Below are 27,043 nucleotides of genomic sequence, written 5' to 3'. Positions count from 1 at the left end.
AACTCATGATCACTGCAAAAATTCAACTGTTTCTAATTCTAAAAATCATGGATTCTTTTGTGCGATTGTAAATGTGAATCATTCATCTAGGGTTTTGTTCATTAACATCTCCCTTTTTCTCTAAGCATGCATATTTATATATTTTGTTTCTTCAATAACTTTTACTTTTTTAGTAAAATTAGAACTTGCATATTCCATATTATAGACGTAAAATATCATCGTATGTCTAAAAATATTTCAATAGATTGTATAATGTATTTCATTGTATCTTTATAAATTTTATGTGAATTTTAAATTATTAATATAACTTAATTTTATAGATTCAGTTAATTTATAAAAATGAGTAATACAAATGATTGATAATTAATCTTAAGATTGAATATCCAAATTAGAGCCTACATCCTTTTTTTTTTTTTTTGGCTAACTTGTTTTGGCTAAGACCAAATAAATGAAGAATTCATGATTTATTCTGCTCCCGGAGAATTGGATCTTCCTTGTGTTTACATGGAATGATACAAGAAGAATATGTGAAGCATACTTGTGTGAGGTCTTTTGGTGGTCCAAATGAAATTACGAGCTAAGAGGGTGAATCTCTTGAAAAGACAAACAAAGACATGTAAATTCAACGAATATGATAGTTCCTTTAGGCTTAGAATGTTCTGGAAGTCGAGCATAATCACCGACTTGCATCTCAACATGTATATTTTTAAGTATTTAGAGATCACTTGGGAATACGGATCCTTGTGCAGGCAGTTCAGTCGTGGAGAATAAAAAAATGTCGAAAAGTCAGCCTTTGGCCGCCATGCTATGATAACACGCTTTCGACAGAGAAGCAATACAAATCCAAGAATGTTCCCGTAAACTTATCATGGAAGGCAAGTTTGTGATTTGGGTCAAAACAAAATTGATGGCCATTAGAATACCATTTTGCTAAGTAAACCTCTTCGAATCAACCTAACATCCCATGAAAGAGAGCAAAGATTGGAATGGCAGGTTTCGTTCCTCTTTTGTTGTTAAATACCCAAACGAAGGTCGTCGTCGCACTAGGCAGAAACTTAGTTGACAAGGTTTTTTCTCCTAACACTTCCTAGTCAACATTGGCTCTGATCCCACCCAACTGGTTTTACACTCTTGTTACGTACTCGTATCCTTTTGAGACTGTCAACACCATTATACTAAACAAGATTGGGGGATTGACAATCACTACATTCCAATTCCTAGCAATCGAAACGAATGCATAACACGATAGTAAACCCTATGAGGTTCTTGGGAATCATAACAGAGGTGCGTCTGGCAGGTAGCTCGGTGACAGAATCTAATAACTATTCACTTTTATAAGATGTTGAATAGCCAATAAAGAAAACAAAAAGAACAAACAAGAATTTTCCTTTTGGAAAAACAAAATTAAAAAAGAAGCTCATTATGTTCTTGTCTTGCAGACAAAGCAATACCAAATCTTGAATATTTTAGGCTATAAGACTAGGTTAAAAATACAATCAAACTTGAATATTCTTTCGAATAGGTTTGGATACAATCTGAACTGCAAAAACCACACTGAGAAATAAATCAAGTCCTCTACCGAGCCCATGGACCACCACGATCAAATTCACATAAACATGCCTACATATGACAGACAAACCTTTATCCCTTGATGTCTCCATGTCAGTTTTAAATCAAAATAAAGAAAAAGACACGTACCTGCACTCTAAGTCAGAATTTCTAAGCTTTTCCAACCCAAAGAGAAATTAAAACTTCTCCTAGGCTCATATACTCATAACTATCAACTAATAGTAGATTACATACCCTGCCATATACAAGTCATTAGTCAACTGGAAAAACTGTTATGACTTCTGCAGAACACATTTCTCATACAGAGAGAGGATATCTTTCTTATTGGGATTCCTCAATGCAAGCAGCTCGCCACCAAAATTATGTTTTGTCAGTTCCTGCTTGAGTTTTTGTACGGTGAACTTTGTATAATCCTCCTGATTGTTTTGCTGATTCGGGTTGTCCTCGTCACCCTTGTATACAGACCCACCATCTTCTGATTGTGAATACCTGAGGGGGCTAGTTGTGCTCCTGGACTTCTTATTTGCTCTCAAAATTCTGTCACTCGTATCCATTTCTTGAACAGATCCCACCCCCATTTCAAAATCATCTCCCCTCAAACGTTTTCCACGGGAAGCAGTTTTGAGCTTACTATCCAATGCTGTTTCATTTAGACGAACAGAAGTCAACTCTTGCTGGAGTAAATCAAGTTTTGCCTGTGCAGCTTGTAGCTGGAGAGAAAGGGCTTCAGCCCTGTCATTTGCATCAGCATGTGCTGCACGCTCAGAGTCCAAAAGATCTTGAAGGACTTTAACTGTACTAGTCCTCTGTTCATTGTTTGTTTTCAATAGAGACTCTATCTCTTTCTCCCTCTCTTCAACTCTAGCCTCTAATAATACAACTTTAGAAACTGCATCCATCTCTGACACCTGTACTCTATGTAGTTCATCACCCAAGTCTGTTTTCTGTCTCTCCAAATTCTCAATTTGCCTCTCAGCCCTCTCAATCTGAGCCAGTCTTTCCATTGCCATCCTCTGTATCTCGCTTTTCTCCTTTTGAGCAGCTACTGATTCTGCTCGTGCTTTATCAGCCAATTCAGTTGCTTTCTTCGCTTCTTTCTCAGCTAGTCTACACCGTTCCTCAACTTCTGCAAACCTCCTGAACTCAGATGAATACTTCTGCTCCAAATGGATCTTCTCCTGTTCCAAAATCCTAGCTTCTCTCTCAAATGACTGGGCCTTGGTATTAGCATTTTCTAGCTTATCAGCTAACTCCCTGATTTCAACCTTCAGTGATGATATCTCTGCATCATAACTCTTGATTTTTGACTCAGCAGCCTGCAAAGAATTTTCCATGTTCAAATACAGCAACCTCGCAAATGCACTTAGCCTTGTACAATTCAGTAAAAAATGTAAGCCTACTAAATAAGTTAGGGTTAATTATAAATTGCAGTGGCTGAGTTGATGATCTTTGTAAATCATAGTTAACAATTTTTTAAAAATTCATATTCCAATGCATTATACATACATACATAATCATATATTTACATATATACGAAGCTAACCTTCAACTCCAACTTTATAGTTGTCAAGCACTGCTCAGCATGCTCAATCTTTGCTGACTTGTCCTTCAATTCCTCATCCTGCAAAGTTCATCACCAAATAAACAAATCAAATTTCCTTACTGCATCTTATATTTGCATAATCCACGATTGGGTGAACATGTATGAGTGTGTTAATGTGAAGGGAGAAAGAGACAGCACCTTCTCAGCCAAAGTATGTGAAAACTCTTCCCTCAGAGCATCTTCCCTAAGTTGAGTTTCCTTGCCTGTCCGCTCTTGCACATTAGCTGCCTTCTCCAGAGCAGCTTTTGCTTCTCTAACAGCAAAGTCATACTTCCTCTTCCACTCCTCTGCTTCCTCTTGAGCAGATTCAGCTCGCTCCCTAGCAGCAGCCAACCTTGCTTCCGCAGCAGTGCTCCGGGACTTGAGCACTTCCATTTCTGAGGTGGTCTGATCATCCTTGGCTTTCTGCTTTGATAACACCTGATCATGTTTTCTTCTCGAGTCTAATATTTCTTGCTTGGCAGAGTCCAGAGCTTTCATTAAACTAGAACATCTCTCCTTCAGTGAACTGTTATCACCTTGCAAATTATTCATCCGGCTAGCATATTCATCAGCAAGCTTCTTCTTGTCATTGATGGCATCATCATATCGCTTCAGATATTCAGATTTATACTTCTCACTATCTTCCAGTTGCTTGTTAAGTAACTTCATCTTATCCTCAATTGAACGGCATTTCAATGCCAGGGAACTTTTCTCTGATCCAATCTGATCTACAAGTCTCTTGGTGAAATCCAGCACAGGCACCTCCATGCTGACAATTCATTAGGACAGACAGAGAAAGTTAATATCCAGAACTAAAGACTTAAACCCCAGCGCACTTAGTACAACCATCTTAAAGAAGAAATAAAACATTGATACAAACCTTTGCTGTAAAAATACAGCCAGTTTCTGCCATTTTCCAGGGCCATGACATGATGCTTCATACTCAGATAGAAGAGCATCAAGAACCTGCACATAACATTCTAATCAAACCCAGCCAAAGGCATCCCATTAAAAATGCCAATGAGAAGTGCTCCTTCTCATAGAATCCACAAACAGATAATAGAGAGTGAAGGGAAGTCAAAAACAGATAAATCCACTCAGGTTGGTTAAATTTTTTTTTTGGCCAGATGGTTGGTTGATTAACTAAACTTCAACCTTACAATTTAGAATATCTTCTCAAAACAGCAGTTGACAAGTAATAAAGTTCTGTAATTATATTGAAGTCCTTTGCCTGCAGAATAAAAGCAAATAGACAATGACCACTACTTACTTTCACAACATTATCTATGCTCGCATCAGAAGCATGGCAAGCTGCTCTCAACCTCTTTCCCATGCTCTGAATGGCATTTGAACATCGTGAATCTGCTTCCATATACGCATTCCGTTTATAATCCTGCATCAATAACCAATTCCATTAGTCAAGGCTACCCATGCATTTTGATAACCTACAATTAAAGACTTAACCATAGATGTAGCCATTGAGTAACTGCATACCTCAAATGCCTTTCTGAAAAATTTCTGTAGAAGCTCCTCATATTTCTTCCTCATTGATCCAACCCCTACAGCACTAGCATTATATATAGCCAGTGATTTTTGAACAGCTTCTTCATGAGCCTCCCTCAATGCCACCTAAACCATCAAGATTAGAAATGATAAAAATTATACCAACAACCACACAACTATTAGGATAAAAGCATCACTTACTTCCTCAGGTGGCTTTGTACGGTCGAAAGTTGACATATAAAACTCCGCAGCGGAATCATATGCCCTTCGGCACTCGGCTTCTTCAACACTCTGAATGAAAATAACACTGATAAGGATCCTTCTAAAAAATTTATTTAACTTTTTCAGGATCACGTTCTTCTTTTTTTTTTTTTTTTCATTTTTGACCCTCTTTGGTTCTATTTAATGATATATTCTGTAGTATTTCTCGACAACAGTAACTAACCTGCCATGAGGAAGATATTGTGGGCACTGCACCATTATTCAAAGCATCCAGATAAGATTCAGTGATACCAATAAGAACAGGACCTGTCATTACAGTAGCCCCAACCTGCTTAGGCCTTGTTCTCTCAAAAACAAACTTTGTAAATGCATCAAGCCCAGCTCGAAACTCAGGTCTCAGTCTGTCAAGCTGCATATGAGAGCTAAGGTCTTAGTATTTAAATGATGCATGATAAACAGAAAAGGCAGAGTCAGGACTTTGAAAGGAAGGGTGAGAGAGAGAGAGAGGAGACAAAAAGGATGATATAGAAAGAGCGAAAATAGCATATATAGAAACTGTTAGAAACTAACCGAAATTTGATGAAGTCTTTGGAGATCATTTTCATTGTTCAAAGGCCTCACAAGGGTAAAGCATTCTCTATCAGGAAATAGAGCTCGAATGGAGTCTCGGATCTATCAATAATTAACCATGCATAATCAGTACCTCTAACACAGAGAAGAATAATTCAAATACTTCAGTTCTTCACATCCTTCATGATAAACATTGGAGAAATGAACCTCTAATCTATAAAGAGAGGAATTGATATCTAACTTCAGAAAATAAAAATTATTCAAAAAGCATCACATTTTGCATATTACTGTGCCCCCACAGAATTGATATTACTTTCTTTCATTCCCCCAATTAAAATCTATGTAAAGAATTACCTCATTTTTGGCAGCTATATCTTTCCCACTACCTTGAACTGGCCGTAAAGCAAGCTCAAGGTAGTCACGGGGAGTGATTTTCCTATTATCCTCCACCAAATCCAGATAAAAATCCTGCAAATGAGAATGAATAGTTAACAAAAGATAACTGAAGAAAGTATTTTTACAACCAATAGCAAGCTGATGACATCCATTTTCAAGAACCAACCAGGTGACAACCAATACTAAGACAGAATGTATATGTGTCTGTGTCTAACCAAATATTACCCTAAGAAGCCAAACAAATATTGGTGAGAACTGCCCAAGTTCAGAAGCTGTTGTTATTCTTCCTCCAGCTTTGACTCGAATATGTTTTGTCATTTGAGTGACAAGAGAGAGACGATCCAGGGCAGCTTCATCTATACCTCCCATCTATACATCAGAAATATAAAGTTAAAACTTGGGAAGAATGGCTTAAAAAGCTTATTAACAAGCCACTTGAAAGAATGAACTTCTCGTTCAAATTGGGGAAGAAAAAAGTACAAACCTGGTTGTAGACGAACATACTAGATAAGAGGACAGCTAGGGAAAATATCTGAGTGCTGTATGTTCCCTGTCAAGTTTGAAAAATATGAGCATAATTAACTCAAGCAATCAAAATAACCAATCCAGTCCCATAAAAAATAAGTGAACTAACCGTTTGATCATAGGCATCTATTCCTTCAGTATCTAATAGCAAAAGATTGTACTCAGTTCCATCAAGAGCAGTTCTCTTTAATGGTGCACTCCACAACCAAAGCCCTTTTGTACACGGTCTATGAGTTGATGCTACTTGAAACCCACTACTCCTTCCAAGAAGCTGTAACACAAAAAAAAGCAAAGCCCTCACTCATAGGTAAAAGAGACAATATACATCAAAAAATGTGATATAGAACAGATCTCCGTACAGGTTTTCAATAGGGGAAAATCACTTACAAGTATATAACAATTAACTTTGATACCACAGATAACTCACCAGTCGAAAGTTCTAAAAAGATCGATAATAAAAGGAGAGAAGAAAAAGTTAATCCAATTCAAATCTTGATGTCTCAAAAAGAAAATCCTTTAGCTGATCAGGTTCAGTTAATAACAATAAGTTTCAAAATAATATTCACATGCAACTACTATTCGTAGAGTGACTATGTTCATCTTAAACAATTATATAATTCTCAACACTCATACTTGCTTATAAGTCATAAACTCAAAAATATAATTATCTCTGCCAGTGTTCTTTCTTCTCCAAAGCATATAATTACTCAACCTCATTAGTCTTATCGCCACTAATATGCACTTGATGCAGATATTTCCCAATACAGATATAACAAATTATGGCTTATAGAAACAACAAATGTATACCAAAAAGCCCTCCAATTAATCATAATTTACAAACTCGGTCCCTCGAAAACCCTAAAGTTACAACATTTTCTACTCCAAAAGTCACAAACCCTAGACTTTTTCATTTCGCCTACCAATACACCAAAATAACATAATTTATTCCAAATTATCTTCAAAATAAGTAAAATGACAAAAGAAATGAAAGTACCTGATTCAAAATGAAACTCTTCCCCTGACGAGCCCGGCCACAGACCGAAACGACTCCAATTGGCCCCTTAACAAGCTGCAAAGCCGCGACGGCTTCCGGATCCATCCGGAACTTCCCTTTCTCGTCGCAGTACAACAACCGAATCGGTCTTGCGGGACCGGTCACCGGAGACTCCAAAGACGTAGACGGTGACGCCGAGTGTCCGAACGATTGCGGCGAGACATCAGGGGAGGACTCTTTCCCCCTACCAAAAAGTTTCATCATCTTTTGCTCAGATCCTCCGAGGCTCACTTGATTTTCCTCTAAATTCTTTGCTTTTCTTGGTTCGTTATCAGTTTTAGATTTTTTCTTTTTCGAAAGGGGCCTTTATTTTTGCACCGGTTTTGGTTTTTCCACTCCACTGAAAGAGAAGGTTTAAAATTGGGGAGGGAAAAGGCAGGGGAAGCGATGCAGACTTTTGGGCTCTAATAGAATACTGAGATGAAGCTGTGTAAAATTACGCTGATATACGCGATTCCTTTTGTTATTGTCGGTGTAGAGTAAGGGTTTTTTGGTCTTTTTGCATGGTTCTAGGCCCTTTGCCTGAACGACAGCGTGGTAAGAAAGCTACTTTCCGGATTTTCTTTTTCTTTTTTTTTCTTTTTATTTATTCATTTCTTGTTCACTTTGATCACAGGCTGTATTAAAAAATTGTAAATAAAACCTACTAGCAAGTGATATATATAGAGAAATAATTTTGTATTTAACACATTATTGATTTTTTTTGAATTTGTTAAAAATAATATATTAAATAAAAAAATTAAAACACTATTTTAACTAATTTTAAAAGTGTCTATAAATACTCAAACTCATTAGAGGGTTCACTTTATTATGTTTAATGGCTTAAATATATATACACACATCATACTAAGAAGGATTTATATACCCACATTATGTAAGAGAATCATTTAATTATTTAGATATGAGAGCAACGTGGGATCATATAGTCTTCCAGCCATGTCCAGTTGTCATTTGAAACATGAAATTTCTTCATTCAACCGAAATCATACATGGTTTACCTCTTTGGAAGCATTGGAGAACTGTTTGGAACAACACAATCTCACTTGCCATTTTCTTCTCTCTTTTATTGCTTTTTAAATCGAAGTTACTCTTTATCTCTGTATGTTGAAGCAAATCAAACGTTATTATTGTTAGTGTAAGAACATGAATAGTCCTTTGCTTGGTATGAAACCCTCAGCCGCCTCAGGGGAGGGGACTGCTGTAATGGATTAGAACTCTGAGAAATGCTGTTGGTATGATGCGGATGGGGCGGGGAAAGAAATTTGGAAAACGGATGCGTTGGCAGGACTGTTATCTGAAGCGGAAACCTTCAATCTTTTATCTGGTTGTGATGGCAACAGTTCATCCAAAGCTCCAACGGAGAGTTCCCTTTCAATGGATTTGAGCACGTTTCTGACATTAGAATCAATGGTTTTTGGAGAGTTGGAAAGTGAGTACTCTGGAGAGCCTTCTTGGAGATCCATTATCTGTCCCTTTTCATCTAGTTCTTCACTTTCCAAGGGAGACATTTGATACTGTGCAGGTAACTGATGATGGCCATGCAGAATATTGGCGTTCTCTATTGTCATCTCTTGACCTTGTAAGTACCCACGGGAGAATGGAGGGGAACAGCTAGAACCGCTATAGTTTCTTCCTCCAAGTTGTTGGGGAACCTTGCTTTTCTGCCGGACTCGGCATAGAACCCAGTCATCCAACTGAAACAAGAAGACAGAAGAGATTGAAGTTAAGAGTGGCAGATGAAAGTTTGAAATGCTTTCTTTTCAAGCAAAATTCTGAGGAGGTTTTCGTAACTTTTTCAAAAGTTTCCTTGGATTATCATCTATCCAAGAATACACGAGGTTAAGCAAATTTAAAGCCACTTAAGTCTGTTGGCATGTCCTGGAAGAACACTCAGCCGAGCTTTACCCCTGGCCATTAAGCTTTTGTACATTAACCAAGTCATTTTAAGAAACTGATTTCGATTTCATGGCTAACCATAAATCTTCTTTGCATATCCGTCTTTCACTGAGGGATAGAAAGTAACTTACTCGCATGGATCCTTTTGGCCTTTGGGATGAAAAGTAATCATCAAGAAGCATGTACTCAGTCATCATCCAATCAGTTTTTACACCCTTCGGAGGATGTCCTTTGTAAAATACAAGAGCTTTTTTCATTCCAAGACATTGAGATCCAACAGAGCTGATGATTGGTTTATCGGTCCCAGTGGCTTTCCAGTAGCCAGATGCAGCTGCTCTATTCGGACGTGTTCCATTCGGATACTTTTTATCTCTTGGACTAAAGAAAAACCACTCATTCTCCCCAAAAAAAGCCTTATCTATTAAAAATAATCAAAAGAAACATGAAACAAAGTAAATGGCTTGAATGAACAAATATTTGATGACTGTGAAATAAGATATCAGATCAGATGACCAGAAAGGAGTACCGGGAAGTTCCCACGGATTGAACTTGTAGATATTGACATCAGCTATTATTAAGATTGGCGGATTTGATGAAGGCGAGGCCTTCTGCTTTAGATAATGGATGATGAGCTCTTCATCTGTAGGATGGAATCTGAACCCTGGTGGAAGGGAAGCACTAGGCCTGTTCATTCCATACATTTTGTGGGTCAGGGGGGGAAGATATTTTGAATCCATTTTGTTGGTATTTATACTAGAATTTGTACAAGGTGGTAAACAAGAAAATAAAAAAAATTGTGCAGCTCTTGGAGAGACCACCATATACAATAATCATAAATAAATAGTCGTCGCCATCTAGTAGTTGGATTCCGATTTGTTGCTTTGTATTTGGTTTACATGCATGGTAACTACTCTTTCATGCAGATGACAAGGATAAGGTTATTTTCTCTGCTTCAATTTCCTCTCCCGAAAAATGTTAATGCTACTTTTATCACAAAATGTGCTGCTTTCTTCGTTGCTTACCGTGCAATTTGTTTCTGCAGAGTGCTAAACATCAATATCAACCTAAAGATAATACAGGTTTAATCTCGTATACATTGGTTATGTTAAGCTTAGAGGCTTGCTGCACGAAATAATACATTATTTTAAGGTTAATGGATAAGGAAAGCTTTTGGAATTACCAATAATGTGGCATCTGCTAGATAGGTTGCGTTTTCAACCAAAACCCATGGGCAATTCTACATGGTAACATCCTCGTACTGATTGGTTGCAACTATTTAAATAATGATATTTTCAATCTTTCTTAGTTCTTATCATAACTTTCAACCAACATTTTACAGATTCTGAGACCAAAGTACTGTTGCATTGGCCTGTCATTAATGAGCAGAATAAATATAAGAAACCAGCAGTCTTGACTGCAGCAAGTCATTCATTTGGGGCTTTGAAGAAAACTAGGGAAGAATATTAGCGCTCCTTTGAAAGCAACCAATTGTTCTTAATGTAATTCTCCGCTTTTTTTGCCAATGCAGGGTTTTATTTGATAGACGATAATGCTGCAGCTTAATTGAAGGTAAGAGGTCTGAAAACGATTCTTACAAGGTTGACGGCCATGTTCAGTTTGATCTTCCTTGAAGTTGCAATGTATACTCCAGTAGATAATCAAAGAATTGGATTTTCTGCTAACAGAACTTTCAGTAATTTCCTTGTAATTCTCACAGTAATAAAATCTTAAATCTTAAAAGTAAAGCAACAGATACAGCAGATGCCAGCGACTATCCTCCACAATTACCAGCAATAAGAGCAATTCTCTCAGTGAAAGTGACCTTGTATAATGGGAATATATATATATATATATATATATATCTTTCAATCTGGTTTCGACAGTAAGAAGGAATTAATGTCCTTGCATATATACATTATTTTATGTGAAGTTATGCATGGCATTGCATGCATTCCAATATTATTTAAGTATTCCTGAGTCATTGGATGTCAGCATCAATGCATTCTGTTTACAAGTTGAAAAAGAAGCATATTTTCCTTAGCCGTATTGAAAGATCACATACAACTAGGAAAGACTCAGATGGCTTAGCTTTTATTGCCTTATGATACGTTGTTACATGAATTTTGGTGTTTAATTTAAGAGGTCCAGGAAAGAAAAGGGAAAAGGACTGACTGCTGATTCCTTTTATTTGATGGTCACTTGTTTACCACCATAGAAGCTTTTAACCACAACAAAATGCCGCAATTTCAAGATTAGTTTGAAGGCAGATCATTCTGGGAAAGTTATCAGCAAATTTATCAGATCGATGAAGGAAATAGAAATAACTTGGAGGACAGAACTTGGTACATGTCTGGAGTGGAAAAAGACAGAGAGGGCCATTGGAGTTGATTCCAAGATAAGATATTACATCAGAATTACTCCTCTTACAGGTTAAGAAACAGACTTTGTATTTATCAAATATGTCTAAAACCCTTTGAACCCTTTTGAGGGATCAATGGAATGACAGACTATGATATAAGTCCCTGCAATATCTTAAACGATCCTCTTTTAGCCATCAAAGCTGCCTTCATTGTATCTTTAATTCTAATTCTTCTGGTCTTACAGATTGTCTGCATTCTTGGGTAGGATCTAATCATATAAAAGTCAATGATGTTCATGTAACTTACAGGATCCACAAGTTTAGAAACATGTTGTCTCGTTGATTCAGCCAGATTATCTAAGCAAGCTGCTAAGAAACTTCATTGAAGAGTTTCTGGCAAAATATTGAAGTTTTATAAACCATATATTCAAGTCTTCATCTTTTGAACATATCAAAATTGTCTTCAACTTATTCCAAGAGTTGTCTTGCCCTGCTCCTAGTAATATTAAAAGGAGAAAAAAACACATTTGAGATTCAAAAGTTTTGCTTTCTTCTTATTTTTGTTTCTTCTTTGCGCTTTGCGCCTTTTGTTTGCAGAGACCAAGTAGTGTTTAGAGCCAAAAATCCGAATCCTCTTGGCCTGCACATTTGACATCATGTGCTCTTTTCCATTGGCTCCTTTTGCCTGCATAGAAATGAGCAATAACATAAACAGCCTTATCGAAAATTATGTTCGGGTGAATCTGAAATTTACTTCTCGCTGCTAAATCATTGATCGAAGAAAGTAAAACAAAAGACAAAAGCAATGCCATTTAATCAGACAATGGCATCTTTGTGGAATGTCTTCAGTTTAAATAATCAAGCACTCAAGCACTTGAGAAATAAGCAAGCATGAGATATGGTTCTTCTTAAAGTTGATTTCAAACTTAATCAAGGATCAACCTGTCATTCGCATTTGTTTCCCCTCAAATGTTGCCAGTGATGGACGCTCTTGCTGTGAAAACTAAAGAACTATCAAAGGGATCATCGTATTTGACTCTTGAAAGCAACCCAACTTGCATCACATCAAGCCGGTTTTTGCAAGAATTATACACACCAAGTCATCAACAAGCCGCCATTTTGTTTTCCCTTTCCTGCGCCACGCATAAATTGTGTCATACATAGTACCATGGTTTAATATTTGGCAGAGATGCAAAATTTCTGATACATTTGTAAAGGAAAAAACTGGTGAAAGAGACAAAGGTTGAGTTGCGTAACGGATCAACAAGAAACATTTAGTTTTTGCCACTGAAGAAGCCAAACAATCAATTCCTAGGTGGCTCCGAATATTAATTGTTAGGGACCTGGTTCAATACACTTGCTTATTTTTAATACAATGGAAAGTCGTGTGGAATACTTACAGGTTAAGGCTATTCGTGAGAAATCCTTCCATATGTAGAACAGCAAGCCTCTTAACTCCCAAAGTCAAGATTCAAGAATAATTTTCTTGGAAGCAAATATGCGAATCAAGAAAGATACTACCAACAGCAAAACCCTGACTTATTTGTCCTGACACAGGCTAAATGACCCATGTATGCAAGCTAGGATTTGATACATTGATCACATTTCATTAAGCAAGCATTTGTATCTTTAGTTAAATCCCATTCCAACCTTCTTTTGAAGGGCTGTCAGTGTAAAACTTATCGAAAAGTGTTTGTTACCGTCATGTTATCAATTGTTCTCGAGCAGAGTGTGTTCTCAGTGAACTCTAGTAATCAGAATGCAAGAATTAGAAGTTTTTGTATCTGAAGCGGTTCAGGGAGCCCTGGTTAGAGTATTTAAAGCAGAGCTGCAGAGGCGATGCCGGAAGTGCGTCAAATTAAAGAATAGAAATTCTCTACAGGCCATTTTCTTTGGAGGGAGGGGGATGGGGAAGAGATTTGATTATACAATCCAAATAAAAGATTCCACGATAATATTTAGACATCAGAAAAGCGAAAGGAACACTCTGGAATTGGACCATAGCTTCAGTAACTCAACAGCAACTCACCCTGTAAAATGATTTGGCCCTCTTTTTATTGCACTTGAGCAAGCACCCTTACGATGCAAGAATGTAAAAATGGGTACTAAAACTGGACATTGATTCAGTGCCCAGAGCATCACAGGGACGCAAATGACTATTGGTAGGGGTGAGCAAATAGGTTTGATTGAATGATTTGGTCTACTATATCTAAAAATCAAATGAATTAATTATTTTTAAAAAATTAATTAAAACGGATCAAATATATAAAAAAAATCAAACGGATCAAATATAAAATTAGTTTAGTTGGTCAAGTTTTGAACCAATGGATCAAAAGTTTATCACTTTTTTTATATATTATAATATTAAAACTTATAAACTTCATTCATAATATTATATATACATATATATGAAATTAATTATATAACTTATATGTTATAATGTTTTAAATCAAAATTTGTATAAATAATAATTAATTATAAACAATATATTGTAAAATTTAAGGTGATAGCTAATAAACTTATCAAGTGTAATCATATAAAGAAAGCTTATTATAAGTTATAGTAATGTTTATGTATAAATTAAATATATATAACATTATTTTATTTTATGTATATATATAAAATTATGATACAAATTATATGTTAAAATGTTTTATATAATCATATAAATAAAGTCTATTATAAGTTATAATAATTTTTATGTATAAATTAAATATATGTATATATGATATATGACTTTATTATATATATATATATGAAATTAATGACATAACTTATATGTTATAATATTTTATATCAAAGTTTGTATAAATAACAACTAATTATAAACAATATGTTAAAAAATCAAAAGTGATAACCAACAAAGTTATTAAATATAATTATATAAATAAAGTTTATTATAAATTATAGTAATGCTTATGTATAAATTGAATATATGTATATATACTATATTTATATAATTATATATATTTATAACATTTTATATTACGAAACATTACTAAAATATAATAATTATAACATATTAATATGTATGATATTTACTATCATATATTATAATATTAACATATAACTTATACCATTTAAAATATATAACTTATAATTTCATATTAATACAGATTTACAAATAAATAAATATATAATTAATATTAAATTATTATAATTATAATTTATATAAGTACGTATAATACCTTAATATATTTTAAATACATTATTAATTAAATTTACTATCAATTCTTTTTAATATATAAAAAAGTATTATGTATATTAATATATATATATATAATTAATTTGATTTTTTAGATGAATTAATCTAAAAATTTTAAGAACAAGAATCAATTAAAAAATTAATTAGATCAAATATTTTAAATCAATTAATTTAATAAACCAATTTAATCAAACCGTTTGATTTAAATTATATTTAATTTAAATAAATAATTGATCTCAATTGATTTTGTTCATCTCTAATTATTGGAATATGGAGACTTTTCGGTAAAACAGTTAATAATTATTGGGAGTTTCTATAAAGTATCGTCATCATGACTGTCGGTTAATAGTTGACTTAAGGAGAGCTTGATTTTGCTTTCAAGTAGTGGCCAACTTAGTTTAATTAGATGGCTAAGAAATTAATATGATATGATTAGGTTTATCCTATATGGAATGCAGATAATATAACAAATTAAGGTAGCGTATAAAGGCATTAATTGGGAGGAAAGGCATGCCTCTAAGACCTACCTAGATAACCCAGTTTTGGGTGGTGGTCCTAAATCCTAAATCCTAAATGGGAACCACAAAAGGCTGCAGAAGCAACGTTTTAAGGTAACACGTGTAACTGATGTCGACCAAATTAATGGTGACGGTCCAATCACACTTAGTGGAGAAGAATGAGCTGTTTTCATCTTATATATACGTAAGATGGCCCTGTACCCTTTAAAGAAAGAAATTTCTTACCTTTTTTATGAAAAAAATATATTTAATATACAAAAATCTTTGTCAATTTTGTGTGTAGGAGATAATTGATCGGAGAAAGGAAAAGATATTGGCCTACTGATTCTTACCATTGTGTCATTTATATGGAAGGAAAACGCCCACTGCTGCATCGTCAGCTTTGTTGTTTAGCATTTGATCATGACAACTAGTATATGACATGTGGCCTACTGGATAATTCCCATCAATTCACATGCACAACAATCCTCACACCATCCCATCCTTTTGTAACCATAATCAGCCAGCTGAGGAAAATCTACCCGTTGGGATTAAGTCTTGTCACTGTGAAAAATATTAATGCAGCCCTACTCTCGAATACACAAAATTGATTGCCCAAGAGAGAAATCAGATAGGGAGTAAAGGTGAAAAGAGACTACACAAAGTTGAATTTGTTATAAAATAATCCTTGATTCCTTTAAAAAAAAAAAATCCCCCTCTTTGTCCAAAGGACATATGTTTAGCACTCATCAACATGATCATTTGTCAAATTAAGCCCCAAAAAATAGTTTATTCGAAAGAAATTCATTGATTGATTCAATGGAGATTTATAGGAATGTAACTTTTTCTCCCACTGGCATCCTTAAATTAAACAAATTCATCTTTGTGGTAAGTCTATTTAAGGCAACATGACTCGTATGTTTCTGCAGCAGTATATATTATACAAGGTCAATCCACAAAAAAATTAGGCAATAATTTTGCCCACTTTGACAAACGTCTGGTGGTTGAATTGTTTTTGGTTAATTTCTGGAAAGACTAAACAAGTTGCATTTGAAAGTTAAGACTACATAGCACGACTTCCTATTCCAGGATTAGCGTGTGGAATATATATATCCATATCCTGATGATTCAAAGCTTTTAACTTGAACAAAAGAGATGAAATTTGCATGAAATATTGGATTCAATTTCCGTTCATTGGCAAGACATTTATATGATCTACACTAAGCTGTAAAGTAAAACCAAGTATAATCTTCAAATCCTGAACCCCTTCTCTCTGTCTCGAGTTCCCAACATTCAATTAATATATGTTCCAATCCCTCAAGACATAATCAAAAGTTAGGCATTTCTCCAACTGAAGGAAAAGAAGAAGAAACAAGAAAGCGAACAGAAGAAAGACTAGAAACAGATTCATAACCATAAAGCCCCAGCATCTTTCAAAATAGGCACCAATTCACCTGAAATATGTGTAGACATAACCCTATCCAATCCACCAAACAACTTCCCTCCCACGAAAACAGCCGGGAACTGAACTCCGCCGCGCTCCCCGCCTCTCTCGCCGTTGATTCTCGACAATTCGGTAAGCACGGCCTCTTCTTTCTCTTCGTCGACTTCGCAAACCGCCGGATTCACCCCATGCCCTAGTAGCAACCTCTTCACAACGTGGCACATGCAGCAACCTTGCCTACCAAAAACTATCACTGCATTCTCCAAAACCAATTTCGTTACACTATTTTCCGTACCATTGGCAACAAGTCCCCCACTACTGTTGGAACCACCAAGAGAGTTGCGTAGCGGCGAGCTGCTGCCGTTGGCGGTGGCAGCCATGTGTGATTTATAAGAGATTGCTTCTTGCATGGAATATACGGTTACATATATGTGATTTAAAAGATTGCAAATTGTGAAGAGTGGTTTTGAATATGTTGAGGGAGATGGGGGGATTATAATATGCGTCATATAAATGGGGGAATGGGGCGAAGACTCTAACGTCAACGGCAGTTACGCACTCTAGTGCGTCAGGGGGACTGTGGGTGACATTGCTTGCGTCACCGCTTGGTAGACGGATTCCCATTGGCTGCTATAGGTCCCCAAATTGAACGTGACGCTTGCTTTATCCTCTGCAGTGTCTAGCAAAAATCAAAAAGCAAGACCTCTTTTTCTAAGGGCATCACAGTTTATTGGCGCAAATTCTTTTACGTTTGTACAACTTTGTCTGAGCAAAACGACAATGTATTAGCCTACGAAGTTCCCAATCCGCAGCGTGGCAAGTACCGTGAACAAATTAGGAAAGTGCAGATATTGCGCATGCTATTTTACTGAGAACCATTCCAAGGAAAGATGAGGAAATTTTAATGCATCAGGCCCTGGACGGCTAGATCAATATTAAAGAAATTTGATGATTGCTTCAAGTTCAAGCTGTATTATATATTCATCAAAATTGAAAATTTAATGTAAGTCTCGAATCCAAAATAAACTCTTAAGTTTTAACTTAGATGAATATTTTTTCTGGTAAAAGCTCTTATATGTTTCATTAAAATTTTATATTTTATTTTAAATTAAATGAATCATTATAATTAATTATTGATTAATTATTATTAATAAAAATTTTATTATTATTTTATATCATATAATGTTGACATAATATTAATGTGAAAAGTAAAAATTATTATATTATCTTATGTTATAATGTTATCAGAATATATCATATTATTATTAATTATAATATATTATTATTTAATATAAAATAAAAATTAACTAATTATTATTTATAAATATTAATTTAATTTAAAATAAAATATAAAAATTATTAAATATAATAAAAAATATAAATTTTTAAAATAATTTAAAAAAGTTTTGCAAATATTAAACCTTTATTTTAGCACCAGTACTTTTATACCAGCAACAGTTTACCGCCTCAGTACAAGTCAGTAAGAATACAAAAATTTTATGATGACATCACGCAATAGATCACGCGCAGTGCGTCGTACGGCTCTAGTATCATGGGGACGCCACGTGGTCTGGATAACGCTGGAAAATCCACCGTGGCTCTTTCTTTGCATTAATCAGAACCTGTCATTTGCACCCCACGTGTTATACCTTGTGTTTCTCTCTCCTCTCTGATGACGATTGATGACTTGAGATAACGAAGAGTGGGACCCAGACGCAGAGGGGTAGCCTGTCTGACGTGGACGTTTATTTATTCCCACGTTTTTGAAATCATCGATTTGAGTCGAAGAATTTTTATTTTTTGGTATGGTGACGCCCACCTCTTCTCCACGGTAAAGTCTAAAACTTGAAAATGGAAAACAATCAAGGATTTCTGTTTTCAGATTTATAGTGCTTAAATTGTTAATCACGTGGCTAGAACTAGAAATGGAAAAAAAATATATGACCGATCATTTTCAACCGGCTTGATTCATGAAATCACGATTTTTATGATTTATTCTATGATGTAAATCATTTAGAATTTGCAGAGATATTTTACGACTTCTCGATTTTAAACGAGTAAAATTATTGAATGAAATATTTATTTTAATATTTTTTTATTAATTATTAAAAAAATATAATATCTACAATTTTTTTATATTATTTAAAAAAATTCAATCAAATTTTTATATTTTTATTTCGTTCAATCAAATCGTTATATTTTTATTTTGAAAGAAATAAAATTTTTTATTTTTATTTTAAATTAAATAAACTCTTTTGAGTGATGATTGATTTAATCAAATACCATTTGACATATTAATAATAAATGATATATTGATATATTATAATTGATGATAACGTGACATAATAATTTGATATAAAAATATAATTATGTGATATTTTTTACTTTTCACGTCAATCTTGTGTCAATACCATTTGGATATGCAATAACAATTAGTATTTTGATTAATAATAATTAATCAATCATTAATAATAAAAATTTATTTAACTTAAAATAAAAGTATACGGATTTAATTGAATGTAATAAAAGAATAAGAACTTATTGAAATTTTTTAAAATAATTTAAAGACTTATTTGAATATTAAGAGAAAAAAATAAAAAATTTTAAGAAGTCATGATTCAAACATTCAGCTATTATTAGTGGGCAACTTTGGAAAGATTTTATGGCTGCTACCTGCTTATTAATGTAATATTCCTCAAATTGCAAGCATAAATCTTTGACTATGTGCTTTTTATTTAATAATCTTGGTTGGTTGTTTTGTCTCTAAAGAAATCCTGTTTTTAGTCTTGCTAAAAGTACTATATGAATAGTTAAAATATAAAGTAGATTTTAATAATTTTGTATTTCTGTGATGCTAGAACTATACAAAAAGTTGGGGTGTTTATACATAAAATTGTTCCCAACTTAGTTCTTAATTTGGGCTATTTACACTATGAACAAATAATGAAATTAAGTCAACAAAGAATCCCATTAAAGAAATCAAGGATAATCTAGGTGCTTCTCAAACTCAAGATGGTAGTGAAACAACCAACTTTGAATTTGAAAACAGCATCATGAAAACTCTAAGAAGAAGTATTTTAGTAAAGACGTTTACGATTTGATTATTAGTGAAACAAATATAAACAAAATGAATTAAAATATTGTCATACAAAATAACAATCACATAAAATTTTTTATATTTGAATATTTGATTTATTGATTGATACATGATTTTTTTATTTAAAGAGTAAAATTCGAATATCTTTTCTTTCAATTAAAAAAAAATCTTAAAAGTTTTGATTAACAAAAATAACCTAATTAATTAATATTATTATATTTAAACTCTAACATAAAGGGAGACAGAAGAGAGAAATTCCAACATAGGGAAGGTGTTTACTTTGAAAAAAGAGGGTTAGGTCGGTCGGTCCACTCTTCATGGAACCCAGCGACGAACTGGTCATTTCTTACCAAATGAAAAAACATCACACATCAAGGTTAGAAGCTTCAGCATCTAAAATTTCAACAAAAGCAATATTGTCAAGCGTTCAAAGCAGACCACATGATTAATAAAGAGAAAAAAAAACCCACGGCAGAGTGTGAACAGCAGAGAAAAATGTTTTACCGAACCGCTGCGGCTTTCTTACGTTGTTGTCGTTGTTGTAGCATCGTGATTTGTTACGTGTTTGTTAGGTTCAAACTTGAAAGCTTCCGTTTTGACAAACCGGGAGTAGCGCAGACATTTCTACTGTTAATACGGTTGACATGTCGTGATTAGGGTCAATAAAGCACGTGCTTGGGCCTCCCTCGGCCGAAGAGCATGTATGAAAACAATGAATGGGCTTAGCACGTTGATAGCGAAACACTTCACTTGAACCCAAGATGTCTTCAATTTCGGTTTGCAGCATCTAATCTTTGGTCGGAAGCTTTTCATACAAATGGCATACAACTTAAAAATGGCATTTCTTTTGTGCGGAGAAAGGAATGGTCCAGTGAATTCGGCCATGAACTGGCGCCATCACTGGGCTCGGCATGCCAGGCTTTAACAACAAAGAAGAAAAAGTTTTTGATATCCGAGCCCGGCTTGAAACATGATGCCTGTTGACAACCTTGTTTACCTAAGCTCACTTCCCATTAATTTTTAGTTGAAAATCAATATAAATGCAAAACATATGTTATATATAGCGGCGTGGCTTGAACCACAATTTGCTTTTAGGGGCTCATATCAAATCTCACGTCTTCTATCATTATGTTTTACATATTTCACGGATAAGTACATACATATATATATATATAAAATAAATATGATGTAATTTTCTATTATTTAAAGAAAATTATAATGGTCAAATGTGCTTACATGGTTATATTTTAAAAACATTGTACATTGTAAACATAAACATCGCACGTATATTTTGGAGATATCAAGATAATTAAACAATCATAATAATTCCAAATTGGCTATTGTCTTTGGAAAAGTAACTATTTTGGTTGGATAATTATGTTCCAAAGTAGAACACTGTATATTCTCTTTTCTTCTATCTCTTTGTTTTCAGAAAATTTAAGAAAAAAAAGAAAGAGATTCTAACTCTAAACTTTAAATCAGGTCAAATCTGCATTATTGCAGGCCTCTCTTTGCTAATAACCAAATAAACTCTCACTTATTTTGATAGATTTACACTTAGATGACACTCCAGAATAATTTTTTTTTTTACAAAAAAAATAAGAATATGTTTAATCAAATGAAGTGTTGATACATATGTAAATGTTTCCAAAACATGCATAGTTGCATGTCAAAAAAAAATTAAGCCTCAAAACCTCTTAATTAGGAAAAAAAATGAAATTGAACATTAATTAGAAGAAAACCCTCATACTGTTTCCTTGGCTCCTCCATCAATATGATCATACTACAAAGAAATTACTCTAACAACTGTACATCAACAATGGCCGATTAATAATCATGCTTTTCATTATTTACATTTCTCACATCAAAACCACCGAAGGAAGCTCCCTTTTGATGCTCCTCTGTTTCTCTGCTTATGCTTTCCTTTCCTTCATCTTGTATCTCTTGTATCTCAACCGGAAGGTACTGATCAGAATTCGATATTGGCTGCTCATATTTTACAGAATAAGACGCGTCCGGGCTGAAAGAAGGTGAAGTCCCAAAGGAAGGCGAGGTCTCGAGTGAAGGCCACGGCGAGGTGTTATTTCTGACCGCAACGTTTTTCCTAGCATTGGCTCGCCATCTGTTTAGACCTTCCACGACAGTTTCTGGAAAGACAGCTTTCTTCATCGATGTCCCCATCTGTTAACAAAAACGAAACATTACAATGAGACTTTCTCCAGCGGATTTCCTTATAGCACGAGTGTTTCAACCTGAGTTTTACCTGTGTGACCAAAGCATACAGAGGCAGGGTTACATAGCCGCAAAGGATTTGAACCAAAACTCCCATTGCTACTCTTATGACAATGTCTTCAGTCTTTCTGTGGAAGCATGATCTGAACCCAAATTTGTACTGCACTTTTTGAATCAAGTTTAGAAACAATCTTCGATGGAAGAAACAAAGAGAGAATGAGCCGTATGCTTACCCAAGTCCATGTGAAGAATGCTAGTTGAAAGGAGTTCTGCGAAAAGTCCAACATGTTCTTCGATTTAGATTTTGGCATATGAGAATTTAATTTTTATTAAATTTGGGAAACAATCAAAAGGGAAGAATGGAGGGAATTAAAGATTAAAGGGTTGACCTGAAACAGGATGAAGTGCATGATGTGGAGAAGCAATTTGGGCCAGCCAAACCAGAAGAAATGATCACTAGGCCTAACAAGAAAGGTTCCTCTCACAACCTGAGATTTCTCATGGCTATCCAGACACATCTTAGTTATGATGCCTTGCAGTTGTGTTCCCACCAGCAACAACATCTGTTAAACAAAGTTTGTTTAAGTAATTGTTCTTAGTCTCTTGGTATATAGCTATGTTCTTTCTTTGGGCTAGATGAATTCCTTTTTACTTACCAATAGTGGAATAAAAGGGAGCCAGAGATAATTATAAAAACCTGCAGATTACAATAAATGAAATGTTTTAGCATGACCAGGCTTAGCCATAAAATTGCATAAATTTTCTTTGAGTTAATTACCATGTGCATTGAAGAATATGAAGAACATTGAGAAGATCCATATCCAGAGGCTGGAAACATGAAAGACCAGTGGTGAAATATTGTTATTAACTTTATTCTATTGGGTTTAATATGGAGGGAAACATCAAGATTTCATATAAAAAACCAACCTTATTTCCACAACCACTCCAAAGTCCTTTTCCAATGCTCTTTTTATGTATTTTTGGAAGTCAAAGTTGCTTCCCTCTGCAAAATGAGCCTGAAAATTCAGAAGGCAAGCAGGAATTAGAAAAAAAATTTCATCCCAAGTGAAGTAATTAAGTGCTATTTAATTCGACAAGGGATGGGCTTATTAACATTACCGTGATGAACCCATGTCTAAGCGTGAAGTAGTCCACCTTGGAGACAGATGCATAGAACTGTCGAAGAAAACATGCCTGCACAAGATGTCAAAACACAACATGTCTATCAGTCCAATACTCTAAATTCGTGGTAGGCTATTTGTTGGGGATGATAGTGTCATTGCACCAATACTGACCGGCCAACGAAGAAACCTGTGTTCACTCCAAAATCTCAGATGTCGCCTTGCAAATGATGTTTGATGGATAAGTTGGAACCTCCGTGGATCTATTTAATGGAGGAAAGTGAGATTGTGATCAGAAAAAGCAATTAGTTCACAGGATGTCCGGAATTGTTAGCACATTACTGGCTGCAGAGGTATTAAATTATTGCCATTGTCATGTAAGAAGAAAGTAGATGCACTAGCAAAAGGAGTTGATCGGCAGTCAGATTCTTTGCGTGTTTTCCTGTAAGTGCTTGGTGTTAAAGTCCTTGTTTCTGTTGGGGTTGGCTTTCTGGATGGATGCTGGGTTGATGATGTGAGTTAGTGAGACAGGGCCCGCTGGATTGCTGTGTTTTTTAATTGCTGGGAAGAGGGTGTGAGTGGTTGTTTGGTGGGACGATATCTGTTGTTTAGTTGTAGAAGGATCCTTGATGTTTAGGGATAGTGTTGGTTTCAAGAAATAGGTCTCGGGTTTATGGTTGCTGTAAATGATAGGTTAAGTGCTTTTGGCTCATTGCAAATAGGTGTAGAGCTGAATGGTGGAAAAGAGTTTTTGTTTCTGAGTTTTTGGGTCCTTGATGGGTTTGGCACCTTGATTTTTGTGGTGCTTGATTTTTGGAATTGGCAATAGTGTCTTACTGATTTTCTGGGAAGGCCTGAGCTTTTTTTGTGTCTAAGGGCCATGTTTTTGTGTCTAAGGGCCATGTTTTTGTATTTAAGGGCTGTCCATGCCCTCTGATTTAATGAAACTTACTGCATTTCAAAAAAAAAATAAAAAGAAGAAAGTAAATCAGACGCCATAAATGACCTAGCATGCACAGTCTTCCCTGTAGAATTAGAGGAATGGTACCGATGTGGTTTACCAGCACAATTTCCTATATATCACTTATCCAAAATGGGGAACCTATTCTGTACTTCTACCTGCTATTAACAGTGAAGTTGAATTATATGGAAAATTCAGAATTTGCCTGCGGGTGATTAGATGAATTGATTACTCCATACTGACATTCGGACAAGTTATTAGGTACTGGGCCTACAAAGACTTAATAATTCAGTGAGGAAAAGATATTCCCAGACCCCAAAATGCTTACCATTTGAGAATTGATACTCTAATGTTCTTGTTTCTGCCTCCCAAGATTCCCACCTCCTCATCTGCCAAAAAGAGAGAACCAATAATGTCAAACACAAGTAGCACTTTCCCACTCAGCTCTCTCTTGAACTGAGAGAAAGTTCACATTCCGTGCAACTTCCTCTTCAATTTCCCTTGCCATTTAGCGGCTGATCTGATGTAAAAGTTGATTAGTAGTGCTACAAAAGTCAAATTTGAACAGCTACACCCCCATTGCTGGCACAACATAATAGAGGTTGAAAGGCATCAAAAGATCAAACCAGAACTGAATTATTTTTTTTCTTCAAACAGTGGGATTTGACATTTGTACATAAAAAATTGCTAGAGGATAACAGCAAAAAGAAATTACCTTGGCCATGCCAAGACTGAACGTGAGGACGGATGACAAACAATGGAAGAAAGCCAGCACAAAGATTAGGTATTGAAGTTCCCTCACACCTTGTCTTGACAACAATGAGACCTTTCCCTGGTCAAAAATAAGATTACTTGCAATTTAATTTAAGAATATTTTTAAAAATAATTTTTTTTATAATTTTAATTATTTTTATTCAAATTACATAAAAAAAATTTAATAAAATTACACATTATATATAAAAACATATGATACGTTATAGTTAAGTTGTTACACGTCATGTACAAAAATATGTAATATATCATGGTTAAATTATTACACGTCGTGTTAAAAAAAAATACTATTATTACACGTCATGTACAAAAACATGTTATATACCATGATTAGGCTATTACATGTCATGTACAAAAACATGTAATACGTCATGATTAGGTTGTTACACGTCATGTTGAAAAAAAATACTGTTGTTACACGTCATATACAAAAACATGTTACACATCATGGTTAAATTATTACACGTCATATTGAAAAAAAATATTATTGTTACATGTCATGTACAAAAACATGTTATACGTCATTTTAAAAAAAAATATTGTTGTTACAAACTATATTTAAAAATAATTTGTTATACTTTAATACCTAAAATGTTATTGTTACTTACGAACCAAAACTTCAAATCCTCTCAACTCTCTTCATTTCTTTTTATTTTTTGGACAATTTTACACCGATTAAAGTGTTTCAACATATTTTTATAAATCAAAACACAAATTTTCTTATCTAAAATACCTATTTTGACTAAAAAAAAATTTCTTTTAAAAACCTAAATTTATAAATTTCAAATTTTTGAATTTATTAGTGTCTAAGTCCTGAATTGATTCAATTAAAAGCTATTTCAAACATCTAAAATCATTTCTATTGTTTTAGTTTTATCTAAAATACCTAAAAATCAAATTTTTCAAATAGTCACTCACTCAAGTACATCAAAATCATTGCTTGATGTTTTGAAAGCACAAGAAAAAAAAAATCTAAAAACACAAGAGAGAGAAATAAAAAGCGTAGCAGACGAATGTTGAAGAGAGAAATCGATAAAATTAGAGAGTTCAAAAAAATCAGAAGCACAAATAAAAAAAATTATGACGAATGATTTAATTTATTTGAAATAATTTTAAAAGTATTTTTATCAAATAATGATTAAATATAACTAAAATTAATTAAATTTATTTTATTAATTATTTTTAAAATATAAAAAAAAATTATTTCCCATAATTTCCTCCCTATAAAAATTTACTCTAAAAGCATATATGAATGAGGAATGTGATTAACATTTGAACACATACCTGCTCTTCGCATTTGGCTTCTTCCTCGCTATCATTTGAATAATCACCGCAGGGGAGAAAACTTTCACCTACGTTCTTTGGGATGCAAATATTTGCAATTTGCTTTTCAGCCACAGTTAACAACAATGATATGAACCCCAGCAGCATCAGTTCTAGAGTAAGAATGTCAAGTTCATTAATTAGCAAATACTGGAAAGGAAGAAACATAAAGAGAAATGTTTCGTTTAGCTTGGATTCTAACCGGATTTGATCTTGTCAAGAGCCTGAATAAGAGATTTCCTCCTTTTCTTATTGAAATACTGAAAATTTATCAAAGAAGAGCATGAAAATCAGAACAAAAGGAGAGGTAAATATGAAAACCATGATGGGAAAATGGTTCAGTTTTGCATGGTAAAAGCTGCCCTACTATCTGAATACCTTAGCCAGAAGATGGAGCATATGTTCAATAAAAATGGAGATCAAAATCAAGACGAAGACAACAGTAGCCACAGCCCACGTTGGAGTTCTTTCGAGTGTTGTTCCAGAGCTTGTTGTCGCCTCTTCTCCTGCCATCTCTCTTTTTCTTTTCCTTTTGCTCTCTGAACCACCAGGGTTTTGTTGCTATTTTCTGGAAATATTGCAAGTGGGGGGATAACTTCAGATACATATACAAGCAACAAGGCTGGCTGCTTATATAGTCAACATATACTGCGGCCCAGGGCTCGACCCCCCACCGTGTTCTCTTACGGAATCCATTACGTTTTCGTGCACAA

At 34.4% G+C, this 27,043-nt stretch overlaps 3 protein-coding genes and 1 pseudogene across 4 annotated transcripts; all 4 read right to left on the bottom strand.

Moving 5' to 3' along the window:
- Positions 1 to 1,480: 1,480 nt before the first annotated feature.
- On the bottom strand, positions 1,481 to 7,828 carry LOC18596779 (Guanylate-binding family protein). Of its 2 annotated transcripts, XR_016027072.1 has the most exons (15): positions 7,365 to 7,828; positions 6,480 to 6,641; positions 6,330 to 6,395; positions 6,071 to 6,214; positions 5,804 to 5,917; positions 5,450 to 5,551; positions 5,103 to 5,288; positions 4,859 to 4,948; positions 4,649 to 4,783; positions 4,425 to 4,547; positions 4,035 to 4,120; positions 3,311 to 3,923; positions 3,113 to 3,190; positions 1,699 to 2,885; positions 1,481 to 1,620 (listed from the first exon to the last, which is right to left on the bottom strand). XR_016027072.1 is itself a non-coding variant. In XM_007025466.3 (14 exons), exons 1-14 carry the CDS (start codon positions 7,626 to 7,628, stop codon positions 1,842 to 1,844), a joined length of 3,207 nt encoding a protein of 1,068 aa, XP_007025528.3. In that variant the 5' UTR covers positions 7,629 to 7,828; the 3' UTR covers positions 1,481 to 1,841. The 2 variants fall into 2 exon arrangements, 1 of the variants encoding a protein (XP_007025528.3); XM_007025466.3 differs by having other exon boundaries at positions 1,481 to 2,885.
- An 804-nt stretch (positions 7,829 to 8,632) lies between these two features.
- On the bottom strand, positions 8,633 to 10,021 carry LOC18596778 (NAC transcription factor 29 pseudogene; annotated as a pseudogene).
- Positions 10,022 to 16,542: 6,521 nt separating this feature from the next.
- Positions 16,543 to 17,317, bottom strand: GRX480 (Thioredoxin superfamily protein). Its single transcript, XM_007025463.3, has one exon. The coding sequence runs from the start codon at positions 17,233 to 17,235 to the stop codon at positions 16,789 to 16,791; it is 447 nt and encodes a 148-aa protein (XP_007025525.2). The 5' UTR covers positions 17,236 to 17,317; the 3' UTR covers positions 16,543 to 16,788.
- Positions 17,318 to 21,602: 4,285 nt separating this feature from the next.
- LOC18596776 (MLO-like protein 6) lies at positions 21,603 to 26,960 on the bottom strand. Its single transcript, XM_018123401.2, has 14 exons — positions 26,709 to 26,960; positions 26,533 to 26,590; positions 26,292 to 26,443; positions 24,952 to 25,068; positions 24,565 to 24,625; positions 23,450 to 23,538; positions 23,274 to 23,348; positions 23,082 to 23,170; positions 22,933 to 22,982; positions 22,811 to 22,851; positions 22,544 to 22,717; positions 22,388 to 22,423; positions 22,186 to 22,314; positions 21,603 to 22,103 (listed from the first exon to the last, which is right to left on the bottom strand). Exons 1-14 carry the CDS (start codon positions 26,841 to 26,843, stop codon positions 21,750 to 21,752), a joined length of 1,560 nt encoding a protein of 519 aa, XP_017978890.2. The 5' UTR covers positions 26,844 to 26,960; the 3' UTR covers positions 21,603 to 21,749.
- Positions 26,961 to 27,043: the final 83 nt, after the last annotated feature.

This window comes from Theobroma cacao, chromosome 6 (genome assembly GCF_053813885.1).
Source record: "Theobroma cacao isolate CCN51 chromosome 6, ASM5381388v1, whole genome shotgun sequence".
NCBI lineage: Eukaryota > Viridiplantae > Streptophyta > Magnoliopsida > Malvales > Malvaceae > Theobroma > Theobroma cacao.
Note: the sequence above shows the minus strand (reverse complement) of the source record. Positions and strands in the feature narration are given on the sequence as shown.

What these genes read in the sequence shown, in the direction of transcription:
- LOC18596779 (XM_007025466.3), bottom strand. Translation starts at nt 7,628, where the DNA reads ATGATGAAACTTTTTGGTAGGGGGAAAGAGTCCTCCCCTGATGTCTCG. An exon ending in TATTTGTTTGGCTTCTTAGG is followed by an intron (nt 5,918 to 6,070) that starts GTAATATTTGGT and finishes TCTCATTTGCAG; the next exon opens with GATTTTTATCTGGATTTGGT. An exon ending in GTACAAAGCCACCTGAGGAA is followed by an intron (nt 4,784 to 4,858) that starts GTAAGTGATGCT and finishes TTGATGGTTTAG; the next exon opens with GTGGCATTGAGGGAGGCTCA.
- GRX480 (XM_007025463.3), bottom strand. Translation starts at nt 17,235, where the DNA reads ATGCAAGAAGCAATCTCTTATAAATCACACATGGCTGCCACCGCCAAC.
- LOC18596776 (XM_018123401.2), bottom strand. Translation starts at nt 26,843, where the DNA reads ATGGCAGGAGAAGAGGCGACAACAAGCTCTGGAACAACACTCGAAAGA. An exon ending in TGCTCCATCTTCTGGCTAAG is followed by an intron (nt 26,591 to 26,708) that starts GTATTCAGATAG and finishes ATAAATTTTCAG; the next exon opens with TATTTCAATAAGAAAAGGAG. An exon ending in AAGCCAAATGCGAAGAGCAG is followed by an intron (nt 25,069 to 26,291) that starts GTATGTGTTCAA and finishes ATTTTTGACCAG; the next exon opens with GGAAAGGTCTCATTGTTGTC.